This window comes from Erithacus rubecula (genome assembly GCF_903797595.1).
Source record: "Erithacus rubecula genome assembly, chromosome: 16".
NCBI classification, from domain to species: Eukaryota; Metazoa; Chordata; class Aves; order Passeriformes; family Muscicapidae; genus Erithacus; species Erithacus rubecula.
This window is the reverse complement of record NC_136668.1, coordinates 2,005,305-2,032,300: the sequence shown is the minus strand read 5'-3', so window position 1 is coordinate 2,032,300 and position 26,996 is coordinate 2,005,305. Positions and strand designations below refer to the sequence as shown.

The window sequence follows — 26,996 nt, the reverse complement described above, 5'->3', positions numbered from 1 at the left end:
CTTCCACCAGACCAGGTTGATCAGAGCTCCACTCAGCCTGACCTTGAATATTTCATTAGACAAATACCACTTCATAAACATATGTTTCCCCAAGGTGTTATTTTCTCAATGGCCAATGTACATCCAAACTTTTGGTATATGTTGATGGTGAAACTAAAGGCTGTGAATGCAGAGTGAGGAGGGTGAGAGCTCAGTTCTGTGCCAGGAAAATCGGTGACTCAGTGTGGGTTTGGCTGAGAAATTATTTGATTTGATGCTTGGTGCCAAGGTCAGTGCCATTTCTGCTCTGTTCTGATTCTGGTTTCTCTCTCATGAAAGAGAATGACAGTCCCCCAACCATAACATTTTCCACAGTAACTGTTAATATGGAACCATAATTCTTGTCTAGAGCAGCTAATTAATCCTGTGTGAAACTTCCATTATCCCTCTGTAACTCTAGGCAACATAGTGGTGTAGAATTTCTTCAGAGTTGTAATTCCACTCTGATACAGGGCTTTGTTTTGAGAATGGTTTCAGCTCCATTTCACTGTCCTGCTCAGTGTTTTTAAATGTGAAACAGCGACTGTCGTTTTTCAGCAAATCCTTTCCTAGCCTCTTTGGAAAGAACTGTGTGTGTGGAGAATAGGAAGAATAGGAAGTATAAGCAATAGGAGAATCTGTTTTAATTTATGAGGAGATTTAACTTGATAAAGAGGCTGATGAGGATCTGTTTAAAATGATGGTTTAATGATTGTACAGTGTGAGCAGGCCACACAGTAGAAGAAGTCGGAGAGGAGAGAACTACTTCTTCAAATGATCCCCCCTATCTCTTTCTCCAGTGTAAATCTTAAGAGCCTTCCTGGCAACTTGTGACCTCAGTGACTTCCAGGTGCTCTTAGGGATGAATTTTAAAGCCTGAAATTAAGGCCCAGAAGACTTCACTTTTAGCATCTCTGACACAACTTTTTTGATGTTTCCTTGCCTTGTCTGATTCATGTTTTGCTTTTTTCTTTTTTTTTTTTTTTGCCTTGATTTACTCCATATGTAGGTGTATTTACAATTATCAACAACCTACCATTTTTAACAATGCGTGGTGTGTTATTGTCTCTTGCTGTTGTTCCAGTGGGAGTAGGATACAGGAGATATGAGAGTGACTCTGTGTCTGTCACTGTTGGGAGAAATAGATGTAAATATGGCTTTAGCAGACATTGCATCTTTGTGGGAAATAGTGTGTGATAGTGTGAAGAAAGGGAGGAGATTCCCTTTAAGCCGAAGGCTTGATTAGTCATTCTCCATTGGAAGACTGCTGATCTTTTAGTATGGTTGTTCATCATTATTGTGTGCTTTAGAATCCTTCCATTCTCTATCATAATTGTGATGAGCAAACTTACCTCCCTTCTGGGTGTGCCTGTAGTGCATTATCCTCTCATGATAACTGTGACTGGTGAGGCGACACATCCAAAACCTTCCAGTTGCATGGCAGAGAAGGAAAAGAAGGCAGAGGAGCTCAGTGTGTGAGGCTGGAGAAGAACTCGTTCATTCCCTTGCTCTTCATGTGTCACAGATAACACAAGCCTGTGCCTGATAGAGTGTGGTGTGATTTGAGTTGATTCTATAGAGCAAGTGAGACTTAGAGGATGTTATTGCATCTGTTAGTTTCTAGATGATTCTAACAATTTCATGATGTGTTGTCATGAGCTCAAACTGCATGTGTCTGATCTTATGTGGAAGGTCTCCTCTGTCCCAATTGTTGAAATGCAGGTGAAGTTCCCACACACACACCTTAGATGTTTACAGCTGTAAAGAGGAAGGTTTCCTAAGCACATTTGTGCTCAACCAGATGTATGTTGTTTGTATTGTAATAGTGCTGAAGCATCTCTGCTGCAGTCCTCCAAGTGCAGAGCGGCCACCCAGCCCAGCCAAGGTTTCCATGAACAGTCCAGGGGCCACTGGGAGAACGTGTGCAGTGTCCCCCACGTCATCACCCAGAAGAATATTCTGGGCAATCATCTGGAGGCTGTGAAATGGCTGAGGAACAGGCTGGAGAGTCACGTCCAAAGAGTCACAGACAGTGGCTCAATGTGCAGGTGGAAATCAGTAACTTCTGTTGTCCCTCAAGGGTCCTTCTTGGGACCAGTACTTTCCAGTAGTGACCAATTTAGTACCTTCATGGACAATGGGGTTGAGTGCACCTTTAGACAATTTGCAGCTGACACCAATTTGAGTTGACTCACGAGAGGGCAGAGATGCCAACGAGGGATGGGCTGGAGAAGTGGCCCCATGTAAACATGATGGAGTTGAACAGGGTAAGGCACCTGGCTTAGGACAGTCCCCAGTTTAAACAGAGAGCAGGGTTTAGGGAACAACTTTGTAGATAAGTACTGTGGGTTCTTGGTGGGTGATAAAATGGACATGAGCTGCCAATGGCCACCTGCTTCTCAATTTGTGTCCTGCACTGCATAACAAGTACTCTGACCAGCAGGTCCAGGGAGGTTCTTCACCCCGTATAAAATCTTTTCATTAGAGGATAGTCTGCATGCAGATCTTAGGCAAATATCCCAAACGGACATGCTAGATTTCCCCAAAGGATCATGGATGTGGTCTGAGGGTTGGAACATCTATGCAGAAGTACTGAGGAGTTTAGGTCTTCAAGCATGGAGAAAAGATACCTGTGTGTGGTATTTTAATTTATTTTTCTTAATTTCTGTTTTTTGTTTGTTTGTTTGTTTTTTGTTTCCTGCTTGAATTTACTTATAAGTTTATAGAAAATATGAACAGAGCTGTTTGTACCGGGGCCAGAGGTCATAGGACAGGAGTGGACTGTTTAAACTAAAGGAAGGCAAGTTTTGATTAGGAGAATGTTTTACACTGTGGTTTGCGGGAATATGGAACGTTTAGCCCAGAGCTATTTTGGATATGCCTACAACGTTCAAGTCTATCAGAAAGTGTTCCTGTTTATGGCAGAGGTGTGGATTTAATGACCTTTAAAGAAAAGCTTAATTTGGAAACTGAAAATATTTTTTGGCTGTATGAAGGACTCAGAACTTTTTTCCACTTTCTATTGTTAGAAACTCAGATATGGAGATGCAGAATAAGCAACTTCAAGTAGTCAGAAAGAGAAGAGTATATGTTATTCTGCTATCTTGCCACAGCTTACTTTTTTAAGGTGATATATAACCGAAATTAATTTGTCCCAGATAATAAAGGGACAATTCAAGATGTGACAAAGTCCGAGAAAGCACTTCATGTCTTCTCAATGTTATCGTTTCTTATTTCTGTAGATGTGCAGAGATTTTACTGAGAGCAGCTGAACTCCATTCTTAACTGCCCTGCCATTAATATTTGCTTGTGACTGTTCAGTGTGACTCAAAAGAATGCGCTAAAAGCATCCGACTGCACATGTCAGGTGGAAACGCCATGGAGTCGAATTAAGAAAGTGCTTTTTCTCTCGTGGTTTGCAGTGGAGGAGAGCCCCCGGATCCGGTGCGGGCGCTGAGCCCCGCCCAAAGCCGGGCCCCCTTGAGCGCGGCCGTGCGGCGGCTGCAGTGGCGCGGCGGCGCCTCCGGGTGTCGCTGTTGGCCGCCGCCGAGCGGCGCTGGAGCCGCCGCCGCCGCAGCGTCCTGCCCCCGCAGGCTGCTCGCTCGCCCGGCGCCGGACACAGCGGCAGCGGCAGCGAGAGGCGGCGAGAGGCGGCGAGAGGCGGCCCTTGGCGGGGAGCAGCGGCGTCCGAGGCGGCCCGAGCGGGCTGGCTGCGCTGCCTGTGAGCGGTGCGTGCGGTGTGTGGCGAGAGCGGCTGCAAGGGAGGCAGGGCAGCGGCAGGAGGCAGGAGCGCGGCGAGCTGTGGCGGCAGAGAATGGCGGTGAGGCGGCGGCAGAGGCTCGGGCCGGGCGGCGGGCGAGCGCTGCTGGGCGCGGTGCTGCTGTGCGTGTGGTGGCGGGCGGCGGCCGAGCGGGTCCGCTACGCCATCCCCGAGGAGCTGGGCAGAGGCTCGCTCGTGGGGCCGCTGGCGCGGGACCTGGGGCTCAGCGCGGACGAGCTGCCGGCGCGCAAGCTGCAGGTGGCGTCTGCCGGCAAGAAGCAGCTGAAATACTTCACAGTGAATGAGGAGAACGGGAACCTGTACGTGAACGAGAGGCTGGACCGGGAGGAGATGTGCGGCGCATCTGCGACCTGTTCTGTCAGCTTCGAGGCCCTGGTGCATAATCCGCTGAACGTTTTCCGAATCGAAGTAGCCATAGAGGACGTGAATGACAACGCGCCGCGCTTTCTGGAGAACAAATTTCAGCTGGAAATCAACGAGTTTACTTCTCCCGGCGCCCGGTTTTACTTGGGCGTGGCACAGGATCCGGACGTGGGCAGTAACTCGCTGCAAGGCTACGAGCTGGAGGCCAACGGGTACTTCGCTGTGGAGGTAAGGGAGAGCCAAGACGGCAGTAAATCCGCGGAGCTGGTCTTGCGCCACTCATTGGACCGGGAGAGCGAGCCGAGCCTGCGACTGATGCTGAGTGCGGTGGATGGTGGAGACCCGCCCCGGTCTGGCACCGCCCAGCTGTGGATAAACGTCACCGACGCCAATGACAACCCACCCGTGTTCGCGCAGGATCGGTACCGTGTCAGCCTGCGTGAGGACGCTGCCCCGGGAACGACGGTGCTGAACGTCTCCGCCTCTGATGCGGACGCCGGCACCAACGCCCACATCACCTACGGCTTCGGGAAAATGCCGGGCAAGGTGCTTCAGAAGTTCACGGTGGATGCCAAGAGAGGAACGATAACGCTGCAGGAGGCACTGGACTTCGAAGACACGCGAGCTTTCAGCCTGGCTGTGGAAGCGATAGACGGTGGTGGCTTGGTTGCTCACTGCAAGGTGGAGGTGGACGTGCAGGACGTGAATGACAATGCGCCTGAGATCACAGTTCTGTCGCTCTCGAGCCCGGTGCCTGAGGACGCACCAATCGGCACCGTAGTGGCCGTGCTGAACGTGAACGACCCGGACTCAGGCGAGAACGGTCAGGTGTCGTGCGAGCTGTCGGGCGAGGCGCCGCTGTCGATCGTGGCGTCGCCGGGCGGCTCGTACAAGGTGGTGACGGCGAGCGCGCTGGACCGCGAGCAGGCGTCCGAGCAGCGCGTGACGGTGGTGGCCCGGGACCGGGGCAGGCCGGCGCTGTGGAGCAGCACGGAGCTGGTGCTGGAGGTGTCGGACGTGAACGACAACGCGCCGGTGTTCGAGGAGGCGGCGTACAGCGCGTACGTGGCGGAGAACAACGCGGCGGGCGCGCTGGTGCTGCGCGTGCAGGCGCGGGACGCGGACGCGGGCGCCAACGGGCGCGTGAGCTACTGGCTGGCGGGCGGCAGCGCGGGCGCGGCGGGCGCGGCGCCGCTCGTGTCGGTGGAGGCGCGGAGCGGCGCGCTGTACGCGCAGCGCTCCTTGGACTACGAGCAGTGCCGCGAGTTCTGGGTGGCGGTGCGGGCGCAGGACGGCGGCGCGCCGGCGCGCAGCTCCACGGCCACGGTGCGCGTCTTCGTGCTGGACCGCAATGACAACGCGCCGCGGGTGCTCTGGCCGGCGGCGGGCGCGGGCGGCGCGGCGGCGGCGGCGGCGGCGGGAGAGGGTCCGGCAGCGGCGGCGTTCGAGGTGGTGCCGCGCTCGGCCGAGGCCGGCTACCTGGTGGCCAAGGTGGTGGCGGTGGACGCGGACGCGGGGCGCAACGCGTGGCTGTCGTACGAGCTGGTGCAGGCGTCGGAGCCGGCGCTGTTCCGCGTGGGGCTGCACAGCGGCGAGGTGCGCACGGCGCGCGCCGTGTCCGAGCGGGACGCGGCCAAGCAGCGAGTGGTGGCCGTGGTGAAGGACCACGGGCAGCCGGCGCTGTCGGCCACGGCCACGCTGCACGTGGTGCTGGCCGAGAGCTTGCAGGAGGCGCTGCCGGAGCTGAGCGAGCGGCCGGCGGGCGCCGAGGCGGCGGCGGCGGCCGAGCTGCAGTTCTACCTGGTGCTGGCGCTGGCGCTGCTGTCGGCGCTCTTGGTGCTGAGCGTGGCGCTGGCCGTGCTGGCGCGGCTGCGCCGGGCCGGGCCGCCCGCCGTGCTGCGCTGCCTGGGCGCGCAGCGCTTCTCGCTGGCCGGCGCCGCCTTCCCGGCCGACTTCTGCGAGGGCACCTTGCCCTACTCCTACAACCTGTGCGTGGCGGCGCCGGCCCGCGCCGCGCCCGAGGCGGCTTGGCCGCCGCCGCCGGTGCCCGTGCTGTCGGCGGAGGAGCTTCTGGGCGGTGATTGCTGTGAGAAACCGAACCTAAACTGCAGCGCTGTCGAGGGAGAGGTGCCCGCTGACCCCGACGCACCGCAGGTCTGTAAAGCATGAAGTCGTCCTCTATTTACGGCTTTCCGGAAATTTGGCATTTTAGCCCTGGTTTTCTCTGGGTGGTATTAGGTGGGAGTCCTTATTTGCGTCTCTACTCAGCCGCGGAAATTTTTGATTTCTCCTTGGTAAGAGATGCAACTGTGTTGCTCTGGCTACAGTTCCCCTTTTTGGTAGTAGCCGTGGTTTGCCATGTTTCCTGGTGTCTTGTGTTTGTCAGTTGCACTTTCCTGGCTCCGTGGTGGATGGAAATGAGGAATGGTCTGTCCCGGAGTCTATGTATGGAGGAGAGTTGGATAGACTTGATTCCTCCTTGTTCAAAGTTTCAACTTCAGCAGAGAGGTAATGTCTTCCAGACTTGAAGTACTGAAAGTAGATTGCTGTTCTATGGAGGGGGAACAACTGATTCCACAAGACTTTGTCGAGGAGGAAATACAGAGCACAGATGCTTGATGTTGGAGCTTTTTCCTTTCTGACTGATTTGTTCAGAAAGGGTGTGCTTGGAACTCGTGTCTAGCTTTATGCAAACCTGTTCCTTAAACTTAGTCCCTGTTTGGTTTAGAAAGGAAATGGATGTGGACAGTTCCATTCTCCAAACTTAGGAAACACAGAGATTTTTGCCCGTTTTGTGGGGGATTACGGTAGTGGGACTAGATGGCTACTTTTATGCTGGCAGTTCGTTGTGTTTTGCTCTTCATGGTCTTTATTTCGTACACTGGTGAGAGTGATGAATAATTTCTGTTTCATAGACTTTTTCTCTATCTTTTTTACATAGAGATTTGGGGGATTTAGGAGAACTCGGGTACATGGAGAACAGTAAATATTTTCCAGTCTCTTGACTAGGGTGGACATCTGAGATACGAAGAGATCATATCAGAAAGATTGTCCAGACGACGATGTAGGTATCTGTATATTGATTAGTGGTCAGCAGAGATTTAAGACCTGTGCTTTGGTAGTGTGTTTATCTAACTCTTTTCTTGAAAATATATCCTACCAACGGGATTGAGAAATACTTACATGGATAGTTTACTTACGATCTTCAATGCTTTAGTAAATAATTTTGGGGAAAAAAAAGGAAACCTAGAATGTCTTGATTAAATGTAAATCTGCATGAGCTAAGGAAACATTCGGTTTATCTTAGGAAGTGATATCAAAGATTTGGAGCCTTAAACTTTCCGTTGAGATTTTAAGCTGCATCTTTATTTGAACGTGTAATAATCCTGTAGCAATTAGGTTCCTGATTTAAGGAATCATGCAGTTGTTCTCGTCCCACTTGTGTTAATGAAGCTGACAACTGTGTTTTTTCGGGATGTGGTATCTTTCCGTTTTCTCGCTGAGACTATAGTTGTAGATCCTTTTAAACAAGAAGAGGAAGACTAAGAAAAAGATAAAGGGTAAAATACGAATAATGTGTTTCAATTTATCTATAATGCGATTAGTGAGTGATTAGTTTTCCGTGTGGTTAAAGTACCACAGCCAGGGAATGCCTCTGCCTTCCTCCCGAGCTTGATGCCCTGGAGAATCAAGGCAGGGAACGGCGGGAGAAATGCGGAGGCAGGAGATCGGAGCTGGACGGAAAACTACGTCCCCGTAGCGACTTTCCCCTGCATGTAGCAGGAAAGGGCCACAGCGCTCGGTGCTGCAGTGCCGGGATTTGGCTGCGGGCGCCGCTGTTGACCGAGAGGAGCGAGAGGAAGCTCGGAGCGCTGCAGCCCCGCCCGCTGCGGACCCGCGCGATCACTCTCTTTGGCACGCCGGTGGACGGACTGCGGTGGACCTCTCGGTGGGGAGCCATGCTGCGGTGAGACAGAGTGGCCGGCGGCAGCGGCTGATAGGGGGAAGCCGAAGAGAGCGGAAACTGGAGCAGGATCGACCCTATCGCGACCGAGATGTGCATGGGAGGAAGACGCTGTGGGCGGCGGGAGAGACTTCTGGTGTTGGGAGCGCTGCTGGCGGCGTGGGAGGCGGCGTGGGGGCAGCTGCGCTACTCGGTGCCTGAGGAGATGCCCAAGGGCTCGTTCGTGGGCGACGTGGTTAAGGACCTGGGACTGCAGATGCCGGAGCTGAGCGATCGCAGAATGCGCATCTTGAACAAAGGTAGGAGTCAGTATTTCGTTCTGCACGGGAAGACGGAACATTTAGTGACGGCGGAGAGGATCGACAGAGATCAGCTTTGCCTGCTGGTGGAAAAATGCGTGTTGCGCTGTGAGCTGATAGTGGAGGGACAGATGCAGGTTTACGGAATCGAAGTGGAGATCACAGACATTAACGATAACGCCCCTAGCTTTCGACAGGCAGAAAAAGAATTGAGACTTAGCGAGACCACAGCCCCGGGGTCGAGGTTTCCCCTTGCTGAGGCTCGGGACCCGGACTCAGACCGAAATTCCCTGCAGAGCTACGAGCTGAGCGGCGACGAGCACTTCTCGCTGGCAGTGCAGGCGGGCCCCGGCGGCGATCAGCGTCCCGAGCTGGTGCTGGCGAAGGCGCTGGACCGGGAGGAGGCGGCGTTTCACGAGCTGGTGCTGAGGGCGATGGACGGCGGCGATCCGGCACGGACGGGCACGGCTCGGATCCGAGTGACGGTGCTGGACGCGAACGACAACGCGCCGGTGTTCAGCCAGGCGGAGTACACGGTGCGTGTGCCCGAGGACGTGCCCGTGGGCTCCGTCCTCGTCACCGTCACGGCCACGGATGCCGACGAGGGTCTGAACGGGCAGGTGAAATACAGCTTCCATAAAATTTCAGACCGAGCCATGGAACTCTTTTATCTGGACTCTGAGACAGGAGTAATAACTGTTAAAGATGACTTGGATTTCGAGGAGAGCTCCTCCCACGAACTGGAGGTGCAAGCATATGACGGAGGAGAGGTTTTTGACACGTCCAAAGTGGCGATCTTTGTGACAGATGTCAATGACAATTCCCCCGAACTGACAGTATCCTCCGCTGTGAGTGCAATCTCCGAGGATTCCCCGCCGGGGACAGTTGTGGCCCTCCTGCATGTGCAGGATGGCGACTCGGGAGCCAACGGCGAGGTGCGCTGCTTGCTGGGAGAGGACGTCCCATTCCGGCTGGAGAAGTCTTTTAATGATTACTATCGCGTGGTGACAGCGAGAGAGCTGGACCGAGAGCAGGTGTCGGAGTACAACGTGACGGTGCGGGCGGCCGACGGCGGGTCGCCGGCGCTGCAGAGCAGCGCGGTGCTGGCGCTGCGCGTGCTGGACGTGAACGACAACGCGCCGGTGTTCGCGGAGGAGCGCTACAGCGCGCGGCTGGCGGAGAACAACGCGGCGGGCGCGCTGGTGCTGACGGTGCGCGCGACGGACGCGGACTGGGGGCAGAACGCGCGCGTGCGCTACCGGCTGTCGGAGGGGCGGGTGCGGGGCGCGCCGCTGTCGTCGTACGTGTCGGTGCAGGCGGAGACGGGCGCGCTGTACGCGCTGCGCTCCTTGGACTACGAGCAGGTGCGCGAGCTGCGGCTGTGGGTGCGTGCGGAGGACGGCGGCGCGCCGGCGCTGAGCAGCAACGTGTCGGTGCTGCTGCTGGTCGTGGACGAGAACGACAACGCGCCGCAGGTGCTGTACCCGCCGCCGGCCGCGCTGCGGGTGGGCTCGGGCTCGGGCGGCGCGTGGTCGGGCGTGGAGCTGGCGCCGCGCTGGTCGGAGGCGGGCGCGCTGGTGGCCAAGGTGGTGGCGGTGGACGCGGACGCGGGTCAGAACGCGTGGCTGTCGTACGAGCTGGCCAAGGCCACGGAGCCGGGGCTGTTCCGCGTGGGGCTGCACAGCGGCGAGGTGCGCACGGCGCGCTCGCCGCTGGCCCGCGACGCGGCGCGCCAGAGCCTGGTGGTGGTGGTGAAGGACCACGGGCGGCCGGCGCTGTCGGCCACGGCCACGCTGAGCGTGGTGCTGGCCGAGAGCGTGGCCGAGCTGCTGGCCGAGCTGGGCAGCGCGGCCGACGAGGCGGCGGCGCCGGGCGAGCCTGAGGCCGTGAGCCTGACGCGCTGGCTCGTGCTGGCCGTGGCCGCCGTCTCCTGCCTCTTCGTCGCCTTCCTGCTGCTGCTGCTGGCGCTGCGCCTGCGCCGCTGGCGCCGCCAGCAGCTGCTGCCGCCCGCCGGCGGCGCCTTGCGCGGCGTGCCCGTCTCGCACTTCGTGGGCATCGACGGCGTGCGCGCCTTCCTGCAGTCCTACTCGCACGACGTGTCGCTCACGGCCGACTCGTGCAAGAGCCAGCTGCGCTTCTCGGCCAGCGGCAGCTGCTGCGACACCCTCCCGGCCCGGCCGCTGCCCGACGAGCCCGCGCCGCTGCTGGGGGACGAGGATCCTGCCGGCGCCCTCCCTGTGGATTCCACCCCTCCCTCGGTGAGTTGCAGTGTTCAGATTTTCTCCACGACGGTTTCCCCTGATGCTGCCCTCTACTTTCCCCTGCCTGTTGTGTGGCTTGCGTAGGAGGGAGGTTTTGCTTAGAAGCAAGCTAAAATTTTCCTTCGGTGACGTCCTGAAGGATTGATCCTTTTGCTGCCATTTCGTGGACATGGGGTCTGTACTCAGCCTTGCAGTTACTGAATTAGGAAGTAGGGAGAAGGCTGTTGGCAGGCTCTTCGTTAGGTCAGAAGTTTGGGTATTGATCAGGTCCCAGGTATTCTTCCGGTATGTCTCCTGTGCGGTGTAGCAGCTGTGTTCCTGTTAGTATTAGATCTTCTTATTTGATGTATTGCGTTAGTAAGAAATTCACCTTTTTTGCAGCACATGTGATTGAATAAGTTGGGTGGGTCAAAGAATACGGTGATGGCTTTGCGTGGAACTTCTGTGAATGTTGTTCTCTGCCTATATCGTTCTTCATGATGGATAGTGGAGGTCAGCAGGAAAAGTCTCTGCGTCATCCATGCTTTGATCTTTGTTCCCAGCAATGGATTGGGCCAGACAACAAGTGGTCCTTGATGATTTCTGTTTGCTTATTGAGAAGATGAAGGACCATCTTGAAGTTGTGACTCTTTGCAAACCTGTGGGTGGCTGCATGTGCAGGAAAAATGACGACACTTCTTTGTCTCTTTTTTGGTTTTATGGTACAGTTATGTCCAATGCAGCTGGATGAGCCTTGACCATTAAGTACTTAGCATGACAAGGGAATTACCTAGACAGGGAGATTCAAGGTGCAGTGGGAATTCTAAGGCGGGCTGAATTCCCCCAGTGCACATATTCCCTGGCTCAGTGTCTCCTGGAAGTCTGCTCACCTTTTCCTTTCAGACCTATGAAGTCTCTTCACACAATTTCAGTGAGCAGGCAAGTGTAGCTTCCATGGTGCAGAGTTGTAAAGATATCTGTGTGGAACTGGTGGGGGGAAGAAAAATGATCTGAAGAACTGTGCCTCGACTGTCACATGTTTATAGGATATATGGGTAAAAGAACACCAGGGATGATGTGAAGGGTTGGAAATTTGAGTCCTGTGAGCTTTGTGTGAATGTCTGCTGGAAGGCTCAAGGGAATGTTTTCCTCTGTTCCCTGTACAGATCCTAGGTCTACTATGAAGCAATGTGAGGTTTTTCTTCTTAAATTGTCTAGAAGATCTGTATTCCAGCAGCTGGGAGAACTCTGGGAGGTCCTTGCTAATTATTTGCATGTCATCATAATGTTTTAACCTAAAATTTTAATTTTGTGCTTGTGCAAGGTGCCATATTGAAAGAGCAAGCTATGTAATCAGTCTCTATAAACAACGTTATTAGTCATCTGCTCTGAGTGCTATAACCCAGAAGAGTGTTGTGAGCTCTTGAATTCTGCAGATCTTCAGTTTCTGTCTCACTCATCTGATGATCTGAAGATGGTTCTTTCCTCTTTATAGGTCTGAAGAGAGAGATCTTCATAGACATGTTTCTTTAAAATGTCTCTGTAAGAAACGTTTTTTTGTTTTGCATGGCTAGGGCAAGATATCAAATATGCATGGTAAGGAAATATTGCCTGGACAACCTTCCTTTTGCTGGAGTCTCTCTAAATTCTAGAGGTCTGTGATAACCATGTGAGCTGTGAATTGTTAAGGGGAAGTGTTGTCGGTGTGGTGTGTGAGGAAGTGCTGGTGCAGACCTGGCATGAGTTTTGTTCATCCCTAGGGTTGCTGCTGGCCTTATGAAAATTATTCCAGAGGAGTTTTATTACTTTATATTGTGTGGTTTGGATTCGCATGGCCTAGTTTGGGTTCTATGTTCTTTTGCATGAAGAATGGCAGTCACACATGTTGTGAGGAGTCCATGTGCTGAAGAATGGGGATGCTGCGTTTGGGCTGATGCTTGGATGGCTGAGTCGTGGACAGAGCTGTGAATTTATGGCCTATAAAACACTTTCTGCTTTTTCATATAATGGGGAGGAACAGCAAAATCTTAATTGTGATGGTTGGGATGAGAGAAGCTGTGCACAGAGCTTTTCTTCTAATGCTGTCTGTATGCAAAATTTGCTTTCATGTTATGTTTGGACAGAGAGAAGTCTGTCTATCCAGAGCCAGAGCCAGGGCTGGTGCTGGATTTCACTGTGATATATCTCTAAATGAAAGAATGAATTGTGTCTGTTTGTCCTAGAGTAGTGAGATGAGGCTCATAGCTGTGGTTCAAAGCTTTTTCTTTCTCTTCCCGTACAAGGAAATGACTGTGTGTGGTCTATGTAGTGAGCTCCTGTGTGAGGCCTCCTGTGTATCAGTTGCAATCGAGTTTCCTATGGTGTGTGTACACTACAGTTGGCAAAATTTGAAATGCGAGTCCATGATTGATACCCAGTTGGTGTTTTCCCATTCTTTGCTGGATTGATTAAGGTTGGATTTTATTTTTGGGGGGTTTTTAAGAGTTTTTTTGGTTTTTTTTTTTTTTTTTTTTTTTTGGGCTGTGGGGTTTTGGTTGGTTTTTTTTTTTTTTTTTTTTTTTTTGGTTTTTTTTGAGGTTTTGGTTGTGTTGGGTTGTTTGTTTGCTTGTTGCTTGTTTATTTGTGTAGGAGTAAAGTTGGTCCTCATTGTGCCTGGCAGTTCTGCCAACTCCAAAGCATTTTTATCCCATAGGGATGGAATGTTTCATACATGCCTTGGAGCTGTACGTATAATCATAGACTCGTAGAAACACAACATCATAGAAAGATTTGTATTGAAAAGGACCTTAAAGATCATCCTGTAACAACTGCTCTGCCATTGGCAGGGACATCTTCACTTGACCAGGTTCCTCAATGCCCCACTCAGTCTGACCTTGAATATTTCATTAAACAAATACCACTTCATAAATATATGTTTCCCCGAGGTGTTCTTTTCTTTATGGACAATGTACAGCCAAACTCTTGGAATATGTTGATGGTGAAACTAAAGGCTGTGAATGCAGAGTGAGGAGGGTGAGAACTCTGTTCTGTGTCAGGAAAATCGGTGACTCGGTGTGGGTTTGGCTGAGAAATGATGTGATTTCATGCTTGGTGCCAAGGCCAGTACCATTTGTGTTCTGTTCTGATTCTGTTTTCTCTCTCATTACAGACAATGACAGTCTTCCAAGAGTAGCATTTTCCACTGTAACTTTTCATATAGAGCCCTAATTATTGTCTAAAACAGATAATTAGTCCTGTGTGAAACCTCCATTATACAGCTGTATCTTTTTGCAACATTGGGATGTAGATTTTCTCCTGTGTTGTAATTTCACTTCCAATCTAGCCTTTGTTTCCAGGAAGGTTGCAGCTCCTTTACACTGTCCTGGTCAGTGTTTTTAAATTTGAAGCAGTGAGTGTTGTTTTGCAGCAAATCCTTTCCTTGCCACCTTGGAAACAATTGTATGTGTGTAGGTAATAGGAAGAATAGGAAACAGAAAATGTAAGAGAATCCAGTGTAACTCATGACAAAATTTAACTTGAGAAGGATGCCGATGAGAATCTCTTGAAAATGGTAGTTTAATGATTGTCCAAGTTGTGCAGGCCACACAGTAGAAATCGTTGATGAAGAGGGGAATGATTCTTTCTTCAAATGAGCTCTCCTATCCTGTTCTTCAGTGTAAGTCTTTAGGGCCTTCATTACAGCTTGAGACCTCAGTGACTTCCAGGCAATCTCAGGGATGAATTTTAAGGTCTGAAATCAAGGCCTAGAAGACTTCACTCTGGGCACCTCTCATAACTTGTTCTAATGCTTCTTTGCCTTCTCTGATTCATGTTTTAGGTTTATCTGCAGGGTTTTTTTCTTCACTGTGTTTTTCTGTGATTTATTCTGTACGTGGGTATATTTACTATTATTAGCAACCTACCATTTTTGCCCATGTGTGGTGTGTTATTGTCGCTTGCTCTTGTTCTAGTGGGAGACAGGAGATATGACAGTGACTCTGTGTTCTGTTACTCTTGGGAGAAATAGATGTAAACACACCTTTAGCAGACATTGCATCTTTGTGGAAAATAGTGTGTGATGAAGATAGGGAGGAGATTCCCTTTAAGCCCATGGTTTGATGAGCTATTCTCCCTTGTATATCTGCTGATCTTTTAGTATGGTTGTTTATCATTTGTGTGCTTTAGAATCCTTCAGTTCCCTATCATAATTGTGGTGAGCAAATGCACCTCTCTTCTGGGTGTGCCTGTAGTGCATTATCATTTCATGATAACTGTGACTGGTGAGGAGACACAAGCAAAACCTTCCAGTTGCATGGCAGAGAAGGAAAAGAAGGCAGGGGAGCTCAGTGTGTGAGGCTGGAGAAGAACTCGTGCATTCCCTTGCTCATCGTGTGTCACAGATAACACAAGCCTGTGCCTCATGGAGTGTGGTGTGATTTGAGATGCTTCTGTAGAGCAGTTGAGGCCTACAGGATGTTATTGCATCTCTATATTTCAATCTGTTTCTTGCATTGCTTGGTGTCATGAGCTCAAGCTCCATGTGTCTGATCTTATGAGGAAGGTCTCCTCTGTCTTAATTGTCAGAGTTCAGGTGCAGTTCCCACACACACACCTGTGATGTTTACAGCTGTAAAGAAGGTTCCCTAAGCACATTTATGCTCACCCAGCAATATTTTTTTGTGTAGTGTAATAGAGCAGAAGCATCTCTGCTGCAGTCCTCCAAGTGCAGAGCGGCCACCCAGCCCAGTCAAGGTTTCCATGAACAGTCCAGGGGCCACTGGGAGAACGTGTGCAGTGTCCCCCACATCATCACCCAGAAGAACATTCTGGGCAATCATCTGGAGGCTGTGAAATGGCTGAGGAACAGGCTGGAGAGTCACCGCCAAAGAGTCACAGACAGTGGCTCAATGTGCAGATGGAAATCAGTATCTTGTGTTGTCCCTCAAGGGTCCTTCCTGGGACCAGTACTTTCCAGTAGTGATCATTTTAGTACCTTCATGGACAATGGGATTGAGTGCACCTTCAGAAAATTTGTAGCAACACAAATTTGAATTGATTCAAGAGAAGAAAAGATACCAACGAGGGATGGGCTGGAGAAGTGATCCCAGGCAAACATCATGGATTTGAACAGGGTAAAGGGAAAGGTCCTGCACATGGCTTAGTGCAATGCGATCCTCAGTTTAAACAGAGAGCAGGGTTTAGGGAACAGCTTTGCAGAGGAGTACTTTGGGTTCTTGGTGGGTGATAAGACGGGACTTGAACTGCAAATGGGCACCTGCTGCTCAAAATGTGTTCTACACTGCATAACAAGGACTCGGACCAGCAGGTCCAGGGAGGTTCTTCACCCCCTCTCTAATCTTTTTGTGAGACCATAGAGTGCATGAATTTCTTGGGCCAATATCCCAATTGTGCGCGCTAGTGTTCCCAGATGGGTCATGGAAGTGGTTTAATGGTTGGAACGCATCTGTGATGCAGAAGGACTGAAGGAGTTTATTTCTTCAAGCCTGGAGAAAAATATCTGCGTTCAGACTTTCCAAAGTATTGGTTTTTCTGTTTTAATTTACTCATAAGCTTATAGGAAATATGAACAAAGCAGTTTTTACCAAGGCCAGTGGTCATAGGACAGCACACAAGCATTTTAACTAGAAAGAAAGGAGGTTTTGATTAGAAGAATGCTTTACAGTGTGGTTTGTCAGAATATGGAACGTTTTGCTCAGAGCAGTTTTGGATATGCCTCCAACATTCAAGTCTATCAGAAAGTATTCCTGTTTATGGCAGAGGTGTGGATTAAATGACCTTTAAAGAAAAGTTTGTGTTGGAAACTGAAAACACTGTTTAGCTGTATGAAGGACCCAGCATTGGTTTGCGCTTTCTCTTGTCAGAAACTCAGATATGCAGATGCAGAATAAGCAACTTCAATGAGTCATAAAGAGTAGCATATATGTTATTCAGCTATCCTTCCATTGGGGTTTTATTGCATTGCTTTAGGTTGATCTATATCCCAGTGAAATTCATCCCAGATAATGAAAGGAAAAAATCATTATGTGACGAAGTGCGAGAAAACTCTTCAAATCTTCCCTATATTATCGTTTTCTGCTCACTAGATGTACATTTATTTTGTAAGGAGCAGCCGGATTCCTTTCTTTACTGCCCTGCCATTAATATTTGCTTGCGACCCTTCGGTGTGACTCACACAAATGCCCTAAAAGCATCCGACTGCACATGTCAGATAGAAATGCCTTGGAGTCGAAATTAGCCAGTGTTTCTTTGTTCGTGGTTTGCAGTGGAGGAGCGATCCCGGATCCGGTGCGGGCGCTGAGCCCCGCCCAAAGCCGGGCCCCCTTGAGCGCGGCCGTGCGGCGGCTGCAGTGGCGCGGCGGCGCCTCCGGGTGTCGCTGTTGGCCGCCGCCGAGCGGCGCTGGAGCCGCCGCCGCCGCAGCGTCCTGCCCCCGCAGGCTGCTCGCTCGCCCGGCGCCGGACACAGCGGCAGCGGCAGCGAGAGGCGGCGAGAGGCGGCCCTTGGCGGGGAGCAGCGGCGTCCGAGGCGGCCCGACCGGGCTGGCTGCGCTGCCTGTGAGCGGTGCGTGCGGTGTGTGGCGAGAGCGGCTGCAAGGGAGGCAGGGCAGCGGCAGGAGGCAGGAGCGCGGCGAGCTGTGGCGGCAGAGAATGGCGGTGAGGCGGCGGCAGAGGCTCGGGCCGGGCGGCGGGCGAGCGCTGCTGGGCGCGGTGCTGCTGTGCGTGTGGTGGCGGGCGGCGGCCGAGCGGGTCCGCTACGCCATCCCCGAGGAGCTGGGCAGAGGCTCGCTCGTGGGGCCGCTGGCGCGGGACCTGGGGCTCAGCGCGGACGAGCTGCCGGCGCGCAAGCTGCAGCTGGCGTCTGCCGGCAAGAAGCAGCTGAAATACTTCACAGTGAATGAGGAGAACGGGAACCTGTACGTGAACGAGAGGCTGGACCGGGAGGAGATGTGCGGCGCATCTGCAACGTGTACTGTCAGCTTCGAAGTGCTAGTGCACAACCCGCTGAACGTTTTCCGCGTAGACGTGGCCATCGAGGACGTGAACGACAACTCCCCGGTCTTCAGTCGATCTGCTCTAGACCTCGAGATAGGTGAATTAATCCAAGCCGGTGCTCGTTTTCCCCTGGAGATGGCCCGAGACGCGGATGTAGGAAGGAATTCCTTGCTGACCTACCAGCTCACCAGCGATCCATCATTTTCATTGTCAATGAAAGAAAAGCCAGGTGGAAAGAAGCAGCCCGAATTAGTGCTAGAGAGAGCGTTGGACCGAGAGAAGCAGAGTTCCTTTGAGTTGACGCTAGCAGCAGTGGACGGCGGGGAGCCCGCGAGGTCCGGGACTGTCCAGGTTCGCATCAACGTGACAGATGCAAATGACAACCCACCCGTGTTCAGCAAAGGCGTCTACGAAGCGCGAGTGGCAGAGAATCTGCCGGTGGGATCTCTTGTGTTGCGGGTGCAGGCGACAGATGCGGACACGGGAACCAACGGGCGAGTCTCCTACTCCTTCGGCAATGTTCCGAATGGAGTTCTCTTGTTGTTCACTGTCGACAGCGAGAGTGGCGAGGTCAGGACTGTGGGTCCACTCGACTTCGAGGAGGAAAATAAATACGTTTTTGGCTTAGAAGCAACAGACGGCGGCGGGCTCACCGATCACTGCGAAGTGCAGATCGACATCACCGACGAGAACGACAACGCGCCCGAGATCAACATTCTATCTCTGTCGAGCCCGGTGCCCGAAGACGCGCCAGTCGGCACCGTGGTGGCCGTACTGAACGTGGACGACCCAGATTCCGGCGAGAACGGTCAGGTGTCGTGCGAGCTGTCGGGCGAGGCGCCGCTGTCGATCGTGGCGTCGCCGGGAGGCTCGTACAAGGTGGTGACGGCGAGCGCGCTGGACCGCGAGCAGGCGTCCGAGCAGCGCGTGACGGTGGTGGCCCGGGACCGGGGCAGGCCGGCGCTGTGGAGCAGCACGGAGCTGGTGCTGGAGGTGTCGGACGTGAACGACAACGCGCCGGTGTTCGAGGAGGCGGCGTACAGCGCGTACGTGGCGGAGAACAACGCGGCGGGCGCGCTGGTGCTGCGCGTGCAGGCGCGGGACGCGGACGCGGGCGCCAACGGGCGCGTGAGCTACTGGCTGGCGGGCGGCAGCGCGGGCGCGGCGGGCGCGGCGCCGCTCGTGTCGGTGGAGGCGCGGAGCGGCGCGCTGTACGCGCAGCGCTCCTTGGACTACGAGCAGTGCCGCGAGTTCTGGGTGGCGGTGCGGGCGCAGGACGGCGGCGCGCCGGCGCGCAGCTCCACGGCCACGGTGCGCGTCTTCGTGCTGGACCGCAACGACAACGCGCCGCGGGTGCTCTGGCCGGCGGCGGGCGCGGGCGGCGCGGCGGCGGCGGCGGCGGCGGGAGAGGGTCCGGCAGCGGCGGCGTTCGAGGTGGTGCCGCGCTCGGCCGAGGCCGGCTACCTGGTGGCCAAGGTGGTGGCGGTGGACGCGGACGCGGGGCGCAACGCGTGGCTGTCGTACGAGCTGGTGCAGGCGTCGGAGCCGGCGCTGTTCCGCGTGGGGCTGCACAGCGGCGAGGTGCGCACGGCGCGCGCCGTGTCCGAGCGGGACGCGGCCAAGCAGCGAGTGGTGGCCGTGGTGAAGGACCACGGGCAGCCGGCGCTGTCGGCCACGGCCACGCTGCACGTGGTGCTGGCCGAGAGCTTGCAGGAGGCGCTGCCGGAGCTGAGCGAGCGGCCGGCGGGCGCCGAGGCGGCGGCGGCGGCCGAGCTGCAGTTCTACCTGGTGCTGGCGCTGGCGCTGCTGTCGGCGCTCTTGGTGCTGAGCGTGGCGCTGGCCGTGCTGGCGCGGCTGCGCCGGGCCGGGCCGCCCGCCGTGCTGCGCTGCCTGGGCGCGCAGCGCTTCTCGCTGGCCGGCGCCGCCTTCCCGGCCGACTTCTGCGAGGGCACCTTGCCCTACTCCTACAACCTGTGCGTGGCGGCGCCGGCCCGCGCCGCGCCCGAGGCCGCTTGGCCGCCGCCGCCGCCGGTGCCCGTGCTGTCGGCGGAGGAGCTTCTGGGCGCCGATTCGTGTGAGAAGTTGAGTCCGAACTGCAGGTCCTTGACGGGAGATCCGTCCACCGGCCAGGACGCAACGCAGGTCTGTAAAGCCGCGCCCTTTTCCCCTTTGACCCCTTCCTCAATGGTGTGATACAGGTAGTACTCTCATGACGGCTGCTTTTTTTTTTTCCTGAGTCTTTTATTGCCCATTTGTGCTTCCTGTAAACACATTAAATAGTTCCATGTCTAATATTTTTCTGTTCTTCCAACCTGAACTGTTTGCAGTTTCAGGCAAATCAGCTTTTAGACATGTATGGTCATTGGCACGTTCTTCCTTTTCTATTTCTGTTGCATAGAATGTACGTAGGGCTTTTAAACTCCTTTCGTTCACCCCATATCCTGACTCAGATTAATGGCTTTCCGTAAGAAAATTAAATTATCTGAATTGCTTTGTGGCAGTAAGAGGCGGATCCTTATTGTGTAGAACGAGAAGATGAGGAGCTTGGATTTGAGAACTTTCCTTCCCGACACTTTTTTGGCATTTAGTTGGTGGAGAAAACTTAGCTAGTAAATGTTTTTACGGTGTTAGACTCTAATGGGAATGTTGTATATGGCTCTGTTAATTTCGTTAGGAATTTCCACCACGGCGTGTTTATTCCCGTCTTTTGTGTGATGGCTGCTGTAGAAAAGCTTACTCTACCCAGTTGGGTGAATTTAGAATCTTAAAAATCTTCTTGACTGAGTCCTCAGAGTAGGGTTCTCTGTTGGTTCACCTTCGGTATTGTGCTAAGTAAGCTTTTAACGAAGAATTCCGAAATCGTAGCCAGAGAATGGGGAGCAATACAAACTTTTTTATGGTAATCGGATGTGCGGGTGCAAAGTAAGAACCGTCCCTGCAATGTGAAATGCGGGGATTGCGACTGTTCACCAGTAGTTTCCCTAGACCATAACACTGTTTTGTTCTGTGGAAAGGCTAAGCAAAGAGTTCTTCAAACACGAGTAGTATAAAAGCTTTGTGGGGGGATTTGTGCTTCGGTACTCATGCAATCCAAGTAATGGTTTTCAGAATGTAATATTAAGAGAGATATATTTCCTTGTGATATCACTAAAATAAAACAATTTCCCTTGTGCTGGAAATAAGAAAACCACGAGAGACGTATTGCTTTTCCCTGCTCGTCATCAACTGGAGCATCAAGAAGAGATCAGCAAGGGAAAAGCAAACTGTGTCTGGCTACGGAACCACCCCGGCAGTTGTCCGTGGACCAGGCAGGGCGGGCAGCGCTCGGTGCTGCAGTGCCGGGAGGAGGCTGCGGGCGCCGCTGTTGACCGAGAGGAGCGAGAGGAAGCTCGGATCGCTGCAGCCCCGCCCGCTGCTAACGACTCCATCGGTTCCCGGCTAACTGACTGGATCAGCGGCGGGTGGTCTGCGATCATCCTCGCTGTGCGGAACCGGGCTGAGCGAGACGGAGGGGACGGCAGAAGCATCTGGGTGAAGGAGGTCGGATAGCAAGTCGGTGGTGGGGAGCTGCTCGCGTTCCTGCGGTGCCGGCAGTGCCGCGGCGGCGATGTGCGCGGCGGGGAGGCGCTGGGGCCGGCGGCAGCGAGCTCTGCTCTGGGTGATGCTGCTGGCGGCGTGGGAGGCGGCGTGGGGGCAGCTGCGCTACTCAATACCCGAGGAGATGCCCAAGGGCTCGTTCGTGGGCGACGTGGCCAAGGACCTGGGACTGCAGCTGCTGGCGCTGAGCGATCGCGGCGACCGAGTGGTGTCTGAAGGTAGTACGCAGTATTTCGGTCTTCACGGGAAGACGGGACATTTAGTAACGGCGGAGAGGATCGACAGAGAGCAGCTTTGCCCGCTGGTGCTGGAGAAATGCGTGCTGCGCTGTGAGCTAATAGTGGAGGGGGAAATGAAGTTTTATGAAATCGAAGTGGAAATCACAGACATTAACGACAATGCGCCCAGCTTCCCAGAGGCAGAAAGAGGAGTTAGAATGAGTGAGACAACAACCCCGGGAGCGCGGTTTCCTCTGCCAGACGCTCTTGACCTGGACTCGGGCCCGAATTCCCTGCAGAGCTACGAGCTGAGCGGTGACGAGCACTTCTCGCTGGCCGTGCAGGCGGGACCCGGCGGCGATCAGCGTCCCGAGCTGGTGCTGGCGAAGGCGCTGGACCGGGAGGAGGCGGCGTTTCACGAGCTGGTGCTGAGGGCGATGGACGGCGGCGATCCGGCACGGACGGGCACGGCTCGGATCCGCGTGACGGTGCTGGACGCGAACGACAACGCGCCGGTGTTCAGCCAGGCGGAGTACACGGTGCGTGTGCCTGAGGACGTGTCAGTGGGCTCCGTCCTCGTCACCGTCACGGCCACCGACGCCGACGAGGGGTTGAACGGGGAAATTAAATACTCTTTTAAAAAAGTGTCGAATATTTTCGTTCTGGATTATGAGACAGGAGAGATAACGCTATTGAGAAGTCTGGACTTCGAGGGAGGCGACTCCTACGAACTGGAGGTGCAGGCACATGATGGTGGAGCCCTTTTTGATAGGACCAAAGTTACTATCTCCGTAACAGACGTCAACGACAACACGCCAGAGATTTCGGTGAGGTCGGCGATAAGCGAAATATCCGAGGATGCTCCGTCGGGGACGGTTGTAGCCCTCCTACATGTGCAGGACCGGGACTCCGGAGCTAATGGAGAGGTGCGCTGCTCGCTCGACGGAGATGTCCCGTTCCGGCTGCAGAGCTCCCACGGCAGCTACTACAGAGTGGTGACAGCGAGAGAGCTGGACCGAGAGCAGGTGTCGGAGTACAACGTGACGGTGCGGGCGACCGACGGCGGGTGGCCGGCGCTGCAGAGCAGCGCGGTGCTGGCGCTGCGCGTGCTGGACGTGAACGACAACGCGCCGGTGTTCGCGGAGGAGCGCTACAGCGCGCGGCTGGCGGAGAACAACGCGGCGGGCGCGCTGGTGCTGACGGTGCGCGCGACGGACGCGGACTGGGGGCAGAACGCGCGCGTGCGCTACCGGCTGTCGGAGGGGCGGGTGCGGGGCGCGCCGCTGTCGTCGTACGTGTCGGTGCAGGCGGAGACGGGCGCGCTGTACGCGCTGCGCTCCTTGGACTACGAGCAGGTGCGCGAGCTGCGGCTGTGGGTGCGTGCGGAGGACGGCGGCGCGCCGGCGCTGAGCAGCAACGTGTCGGTGCTGCTGCTGGTCGTGGACGAGAACGACAACGCGCCGCAGGTGCTGTACCCGCCGCCGGCCGCGCTGCGGGCGGGCTCGGGCTCGGGCGGCGCGTGGTCGGGCGTGGAGCTGGCGCCGCGCTGGTCGGAGGCGGGCGCGCTGGTGGCCAAGGTGGTGGCGGTGGACGCGGACGCGGGTCAGAACGCGTGGCTGTCGTACGAGCTGGCCAAGGCCACGGAGCCGGGGCTGTTCCGCGTGGGGCTGCACAGCGGCGAGGTGCGCACGGCGCGCTCGCCGCTGGCCCGCGACGCGGCGCGCCAGAGCCTGGTGGTGGTGGTGAAGGACCACGGGCGGCCGGCGCTGTCGGCCACGGCCACGCTGAGCGTGGTGCTGGCCGAGAGCGTGGCCGAGCTGCTGGCCGAGCTGGGCAGCGCGGCCGACGAGGCGGCGGCGCCGGGCGAGCCTGAGGCCGTGAGCCTGACGCGCTGGCTCGTGCTGGCCGTGGCCGCCGTCTCCTGCCTCTTCGTCGCCTTCCTGCTGCTGCTGCTGGCGCTGCGCCTGCGCCGCTGGCGCCGCCAGCAGCTGCTGCCGCCCGCCGGCGGCGCCTTGCGCGGCGTGCCCGTCTCGCACTTCGTGGGCATCGACGGCGTGCGCGCCTTCCTGCAGTCCTACTCGCACGACGTGTCGCTCACGGCCGACTCGCGCAAGAGCCAGCTGCGCTTCTCGGCCAGCGGCAGCTGCTGCGACACCCTCCCGGCCCGGCCGCTGCCCGACGAGCCCGCGCCGCTGCTGGGGGACGAGGACCCTGCCGGCGCCCTCCCCGAGAATCCCGCTTCTCCCTCGGTGAGTTTTTGGATCCAAATTCTTTGTGCGGCGCTTCTCTTCGGTGTTCTACTCACATTTTTTTCTCGTGGTCCACGTATTGCGTTGCAAGATTTGCAGTGATGGAGTGCAAGTCCTACTCTCGGCACTCTGTGTTCTGCTGTTTCTTGTTTCGGGCTATTGCACATGGGATTCGTGTTCAGTCTTAAATTTGATGGTCACAGTCGGAGATGGAAGGTTGCTCTTGAGTGGAGGTTGGTTCTTTGTATTTTTAACAGCTCACATTTTGTTCCTCCTTTTTATGCCTTAAGAATTCCTCCCAGTATTACTTATTTTTAGTGGATGTGTTGCATTACATGCAAGTGGAATTTACATCGTTTGCAGGGTCGGGTGTTTCCCGTAGAGCACATGTGCATGAGCAGGTTGAAGTTCTTTTGAAACAACACTTAATGGCCCCAGTGGTAGAATCATACGTACCTACGAAGTTAGGAACGAGCTGAAGTAGAATGCGCAGTAACTGTAATGACTGGGTCCTTGTTAGAGATGTGTATCGCGTGATCTGTCGAGTGTATTTTTAGTTAGTAGCAGACATTTCCTTTGGGTATCAGTGATCGATTTCAGACAGTGACAGGTTCTGTGTACTGCTGTTCTTTCACTGGGAACTGCCTGCAGATGTAGCTATTGTGTTGCATAACATTTGGGCAGGGTGAAAAATCTCTTTTTGCAGATACAGGGGAGAATAAAAATCTGCTGCAGTTTTTTTTCTTTTTAAATTCGAGAAGGTGAAAAGATGGTGTAGAAATATAGTTTGTCCTGGTTGTTCTATGAGACCACACTTGTGGTTCCAGGCATTTTTTCTTTTCTTGCTGTTCAAAGGAATTTCATTGACGATGTGTGGGCGTGGCCATTGCTGAAAGTTCTTGTGTTGGTATTTTCTGGGCGTTTTGCTACCTATATACCCTTCTCTTGTGCCTACTACTGTTGGTTTAATATGTAATGTCAGCCTATTGATCCTTGCAGAGAAATCCAACTCCCCTTACTGGTAAATGAGCTGATGGTGGTGGATATTGAAGATGTTTTATGTGGGATTTGATTACACGTTCTTGCAGATTATGAGGGTCTGAGAATACCGTGCAACTGTGCAGGGCTGGAGACAAGAATCCTCTGGCCTGAGTATGGAGGTTTGGTGAAAGACAAGAGACAGTGTTTGCTCTTTTCCTTGTTCAGTGTGCAGTCCTATTCTGTGCAATGTGATTTTCTTCTACCATGATAAGTTTGTTCTAAATGATTTTACTTGAGCTGAGTGAGGAGCCCTGGGATTTTTCTCAGTGTGTTTGCAGGTTGTTCTGGTTTTTTTAAAGTGTGGTTTCATTACGTTCTTATGGACAGTGTCGTAAAGGAAATTTGGGTGGAGGCATTGCCAACTAAGTCCCTGAGCTCTGCGCCTGACCTTAGTGCCATCATCATCATCATCAAGAGTCTATGTTGATCACTTCTTTTCTGCAGATGTAAACCTCTTGCATCACTTCTTTTAATAGGAGTGTTTTTTGAAGTATTGCTGGAAGAAATTCTCACGGTTTCACATTCTCTGACTGAGAAGTGAAATATTACCCACAGCAATGGGAAGCTGTGTGAGGACCTTTTATTTAGTAGAGTCTCTTTGGACTGAGGAGAGACTTACTTGTGAGAAGGTAATGTTGGAGACAAGGCCTGTGTTTTTTTTGATTCATATGTTTTCTCATGACCTGCTGAAATTTGTCTTATCTTCTTTTTTTTGATATCACATAATTTGGACTCAAAGGGACAGTTTTTGTGTTCATCATTTCACTTTCCTGTTTGATGATGTTTTCTGTGAATGGTAATTCTTGGGCACAGATGAAAACCTTGCATTCAAAGTTGGAGAGTGGTGCACTCTCCAAAGAACCCGTGTGCTGGAGAAAGATGATGTTACCTTTGAGTGATACTTTGGTGACTGGACCAGGAAATGAATTACTGATGTCATAGAGACTTTTCAACTTTTAAGAATAGTTGAAAGTATTGTGATGAGCAGAGAAAAAACTGTACGTACATTATTGCTGTGTTCCTTGGGATTTGAGAAGTGGTGAGAGCAACTTTTAATAGTGTCCATAATTTGATTTTTTGTTGTGTGATGCCACAGAGAACTCTGTCTATGCAGAGACAGGGCCAGTGTAGCAGTTTACTGTGGTATGGTTTGAAATGGATAAAAGTGATGTTTGAAGTTCCATTTATCCTGGTATTTAAATGGGACCCACACCTGTGGTTCCAAGTTGTTTCATTTTTCATGGTCCAAGGGAATCACTGTGGCTGGGGTGGATGATTTGAGGTCCTGTGTACGTGGTAGAAGACAGTTTGCTTTGTTGTCTATCTTCTACAAGTGACAGCATAAGAAATATGAAATTATACATTGTGGTGGTTTCAGGAGCACAGTCTAAATACCCATGCTAAATTGGGTGTGTCTGTAGACTTACAATGCAGTTCGAGTAGATTGAGAGACTGGAAATTGGTGTGTCAAACGGGTTTTGTTTGGAAAATAGTTAGATTTCATGTCTGGGGTTAAGGGTTGTGCCATTTTTTTCCATGCGATCCCTTTGCTGAAAGTAAATGACAGTCACCCAGCAATAATGAACTGTGTTGCTTGGATAGAATGGTTTATAATTCCACTGTGAAACACCTTTATTTGGTTTTAAAATAGAGTCAGAAATAGCTTTGCACTTTTTATCTGTCCGGTTCTCCAGTACAGAGACAAAAAAGAAGAAATTTCGTGATTCAGAAAAAAATCATTAAAGTTATTAATTCTTAGCATAAAGCTCTAAACATTGCTTTAGACTGATCTCTTTCTCAGGTTAATTTATCTTGTGTAAGGGGAGTAGAATTCAAGATACGTGATGGAGAGCTGATAGGCTCCCAAAGTCATCCCATTGTATAGCGTCATAGAACACATACTCTTATATTTGAACCTCGATTTTTTGAAGAGAAGCTGAGTTCCATTCCTTATTGTTCTTCCCACAAATTCGTAAGTCTCATAATTGAGTGGGACTAAACGAGATTAACTGAATGTACCCAAAAGCACATCTCAAACAGAGTAACATTAAATATCTGCATCGGCGCTCGCTGTTTGCAGTGGAGGCGAGCCCCCGGATTCGGTGCGGGCGCTGAGCCCCGCCCAAAGCCGGGCCCCCTTGAGCGCGGCCGTGCGGCGGCTGCAGTGGCGCGGCGGCGCCTCCGGGTGTCGCTGTTGGCCGCCGCCGAGCGGCGCTGGAGCCGCCGCCGCCGCAGC

The 26,996-nt window shown here is 53.4% G+C and overlaps 1 protein-coding gene and 3 pseudogenes across 4 annotated transcripts in view; all 4 read left to right on the top strand.

Moving 5' to 3' along the window:
- LOC306808875 (uncharacterized protein) overlaps positions 1–26,996 on the top strand; it is a 111,191-nt gene that overhangs the window by 9,723 nt on the left and 74,472 nt on the right. Inside the window, 1 exon segment of the mRNA XM_079319887.1 lies at positions 3,504–6,316. Coding sequence (XP_079176013.1) covers positions 3,504–6,316 — 2,813 coding nt within the window.
- On the top strand, positions 8,218–24,586 carry LOC306808863 (protocadherin gamma-A10 pseudogene; annotated as a pseudogene). Its single transcript, XR_013777839.1, has 3 exons — positions 8,218–9,360; positions 22,397–23,719; positions 24,575–24,586. The product of XR_013777839.1 is annotated as a protocadherin gamma-A10 pseudogene (transcript).
- Positions 9,367–13,837, top strand: LOC306808865 (protocadherin gamma-A2 pseudogene; annotated as a pseudogene). Its single transcript has 2 exons — positions 9,367–10,683; positions 13,814–13,837. The product of its transcript is annotated as a protocadherin gamma-A2 pseudogene (transcript).
- Positions 17,208–21,204, top strand: LOC306808864 (protocadherin gamma-B5 pseudogene; annotated as a pseudogene). The gene is made up of 3 exons: positions 17,208–19,797; positions 20,106–20,119; positions 20,964–21,204. The product of its transcript is annotated as a protocadherin gamma-B5 pseudogene (transcript).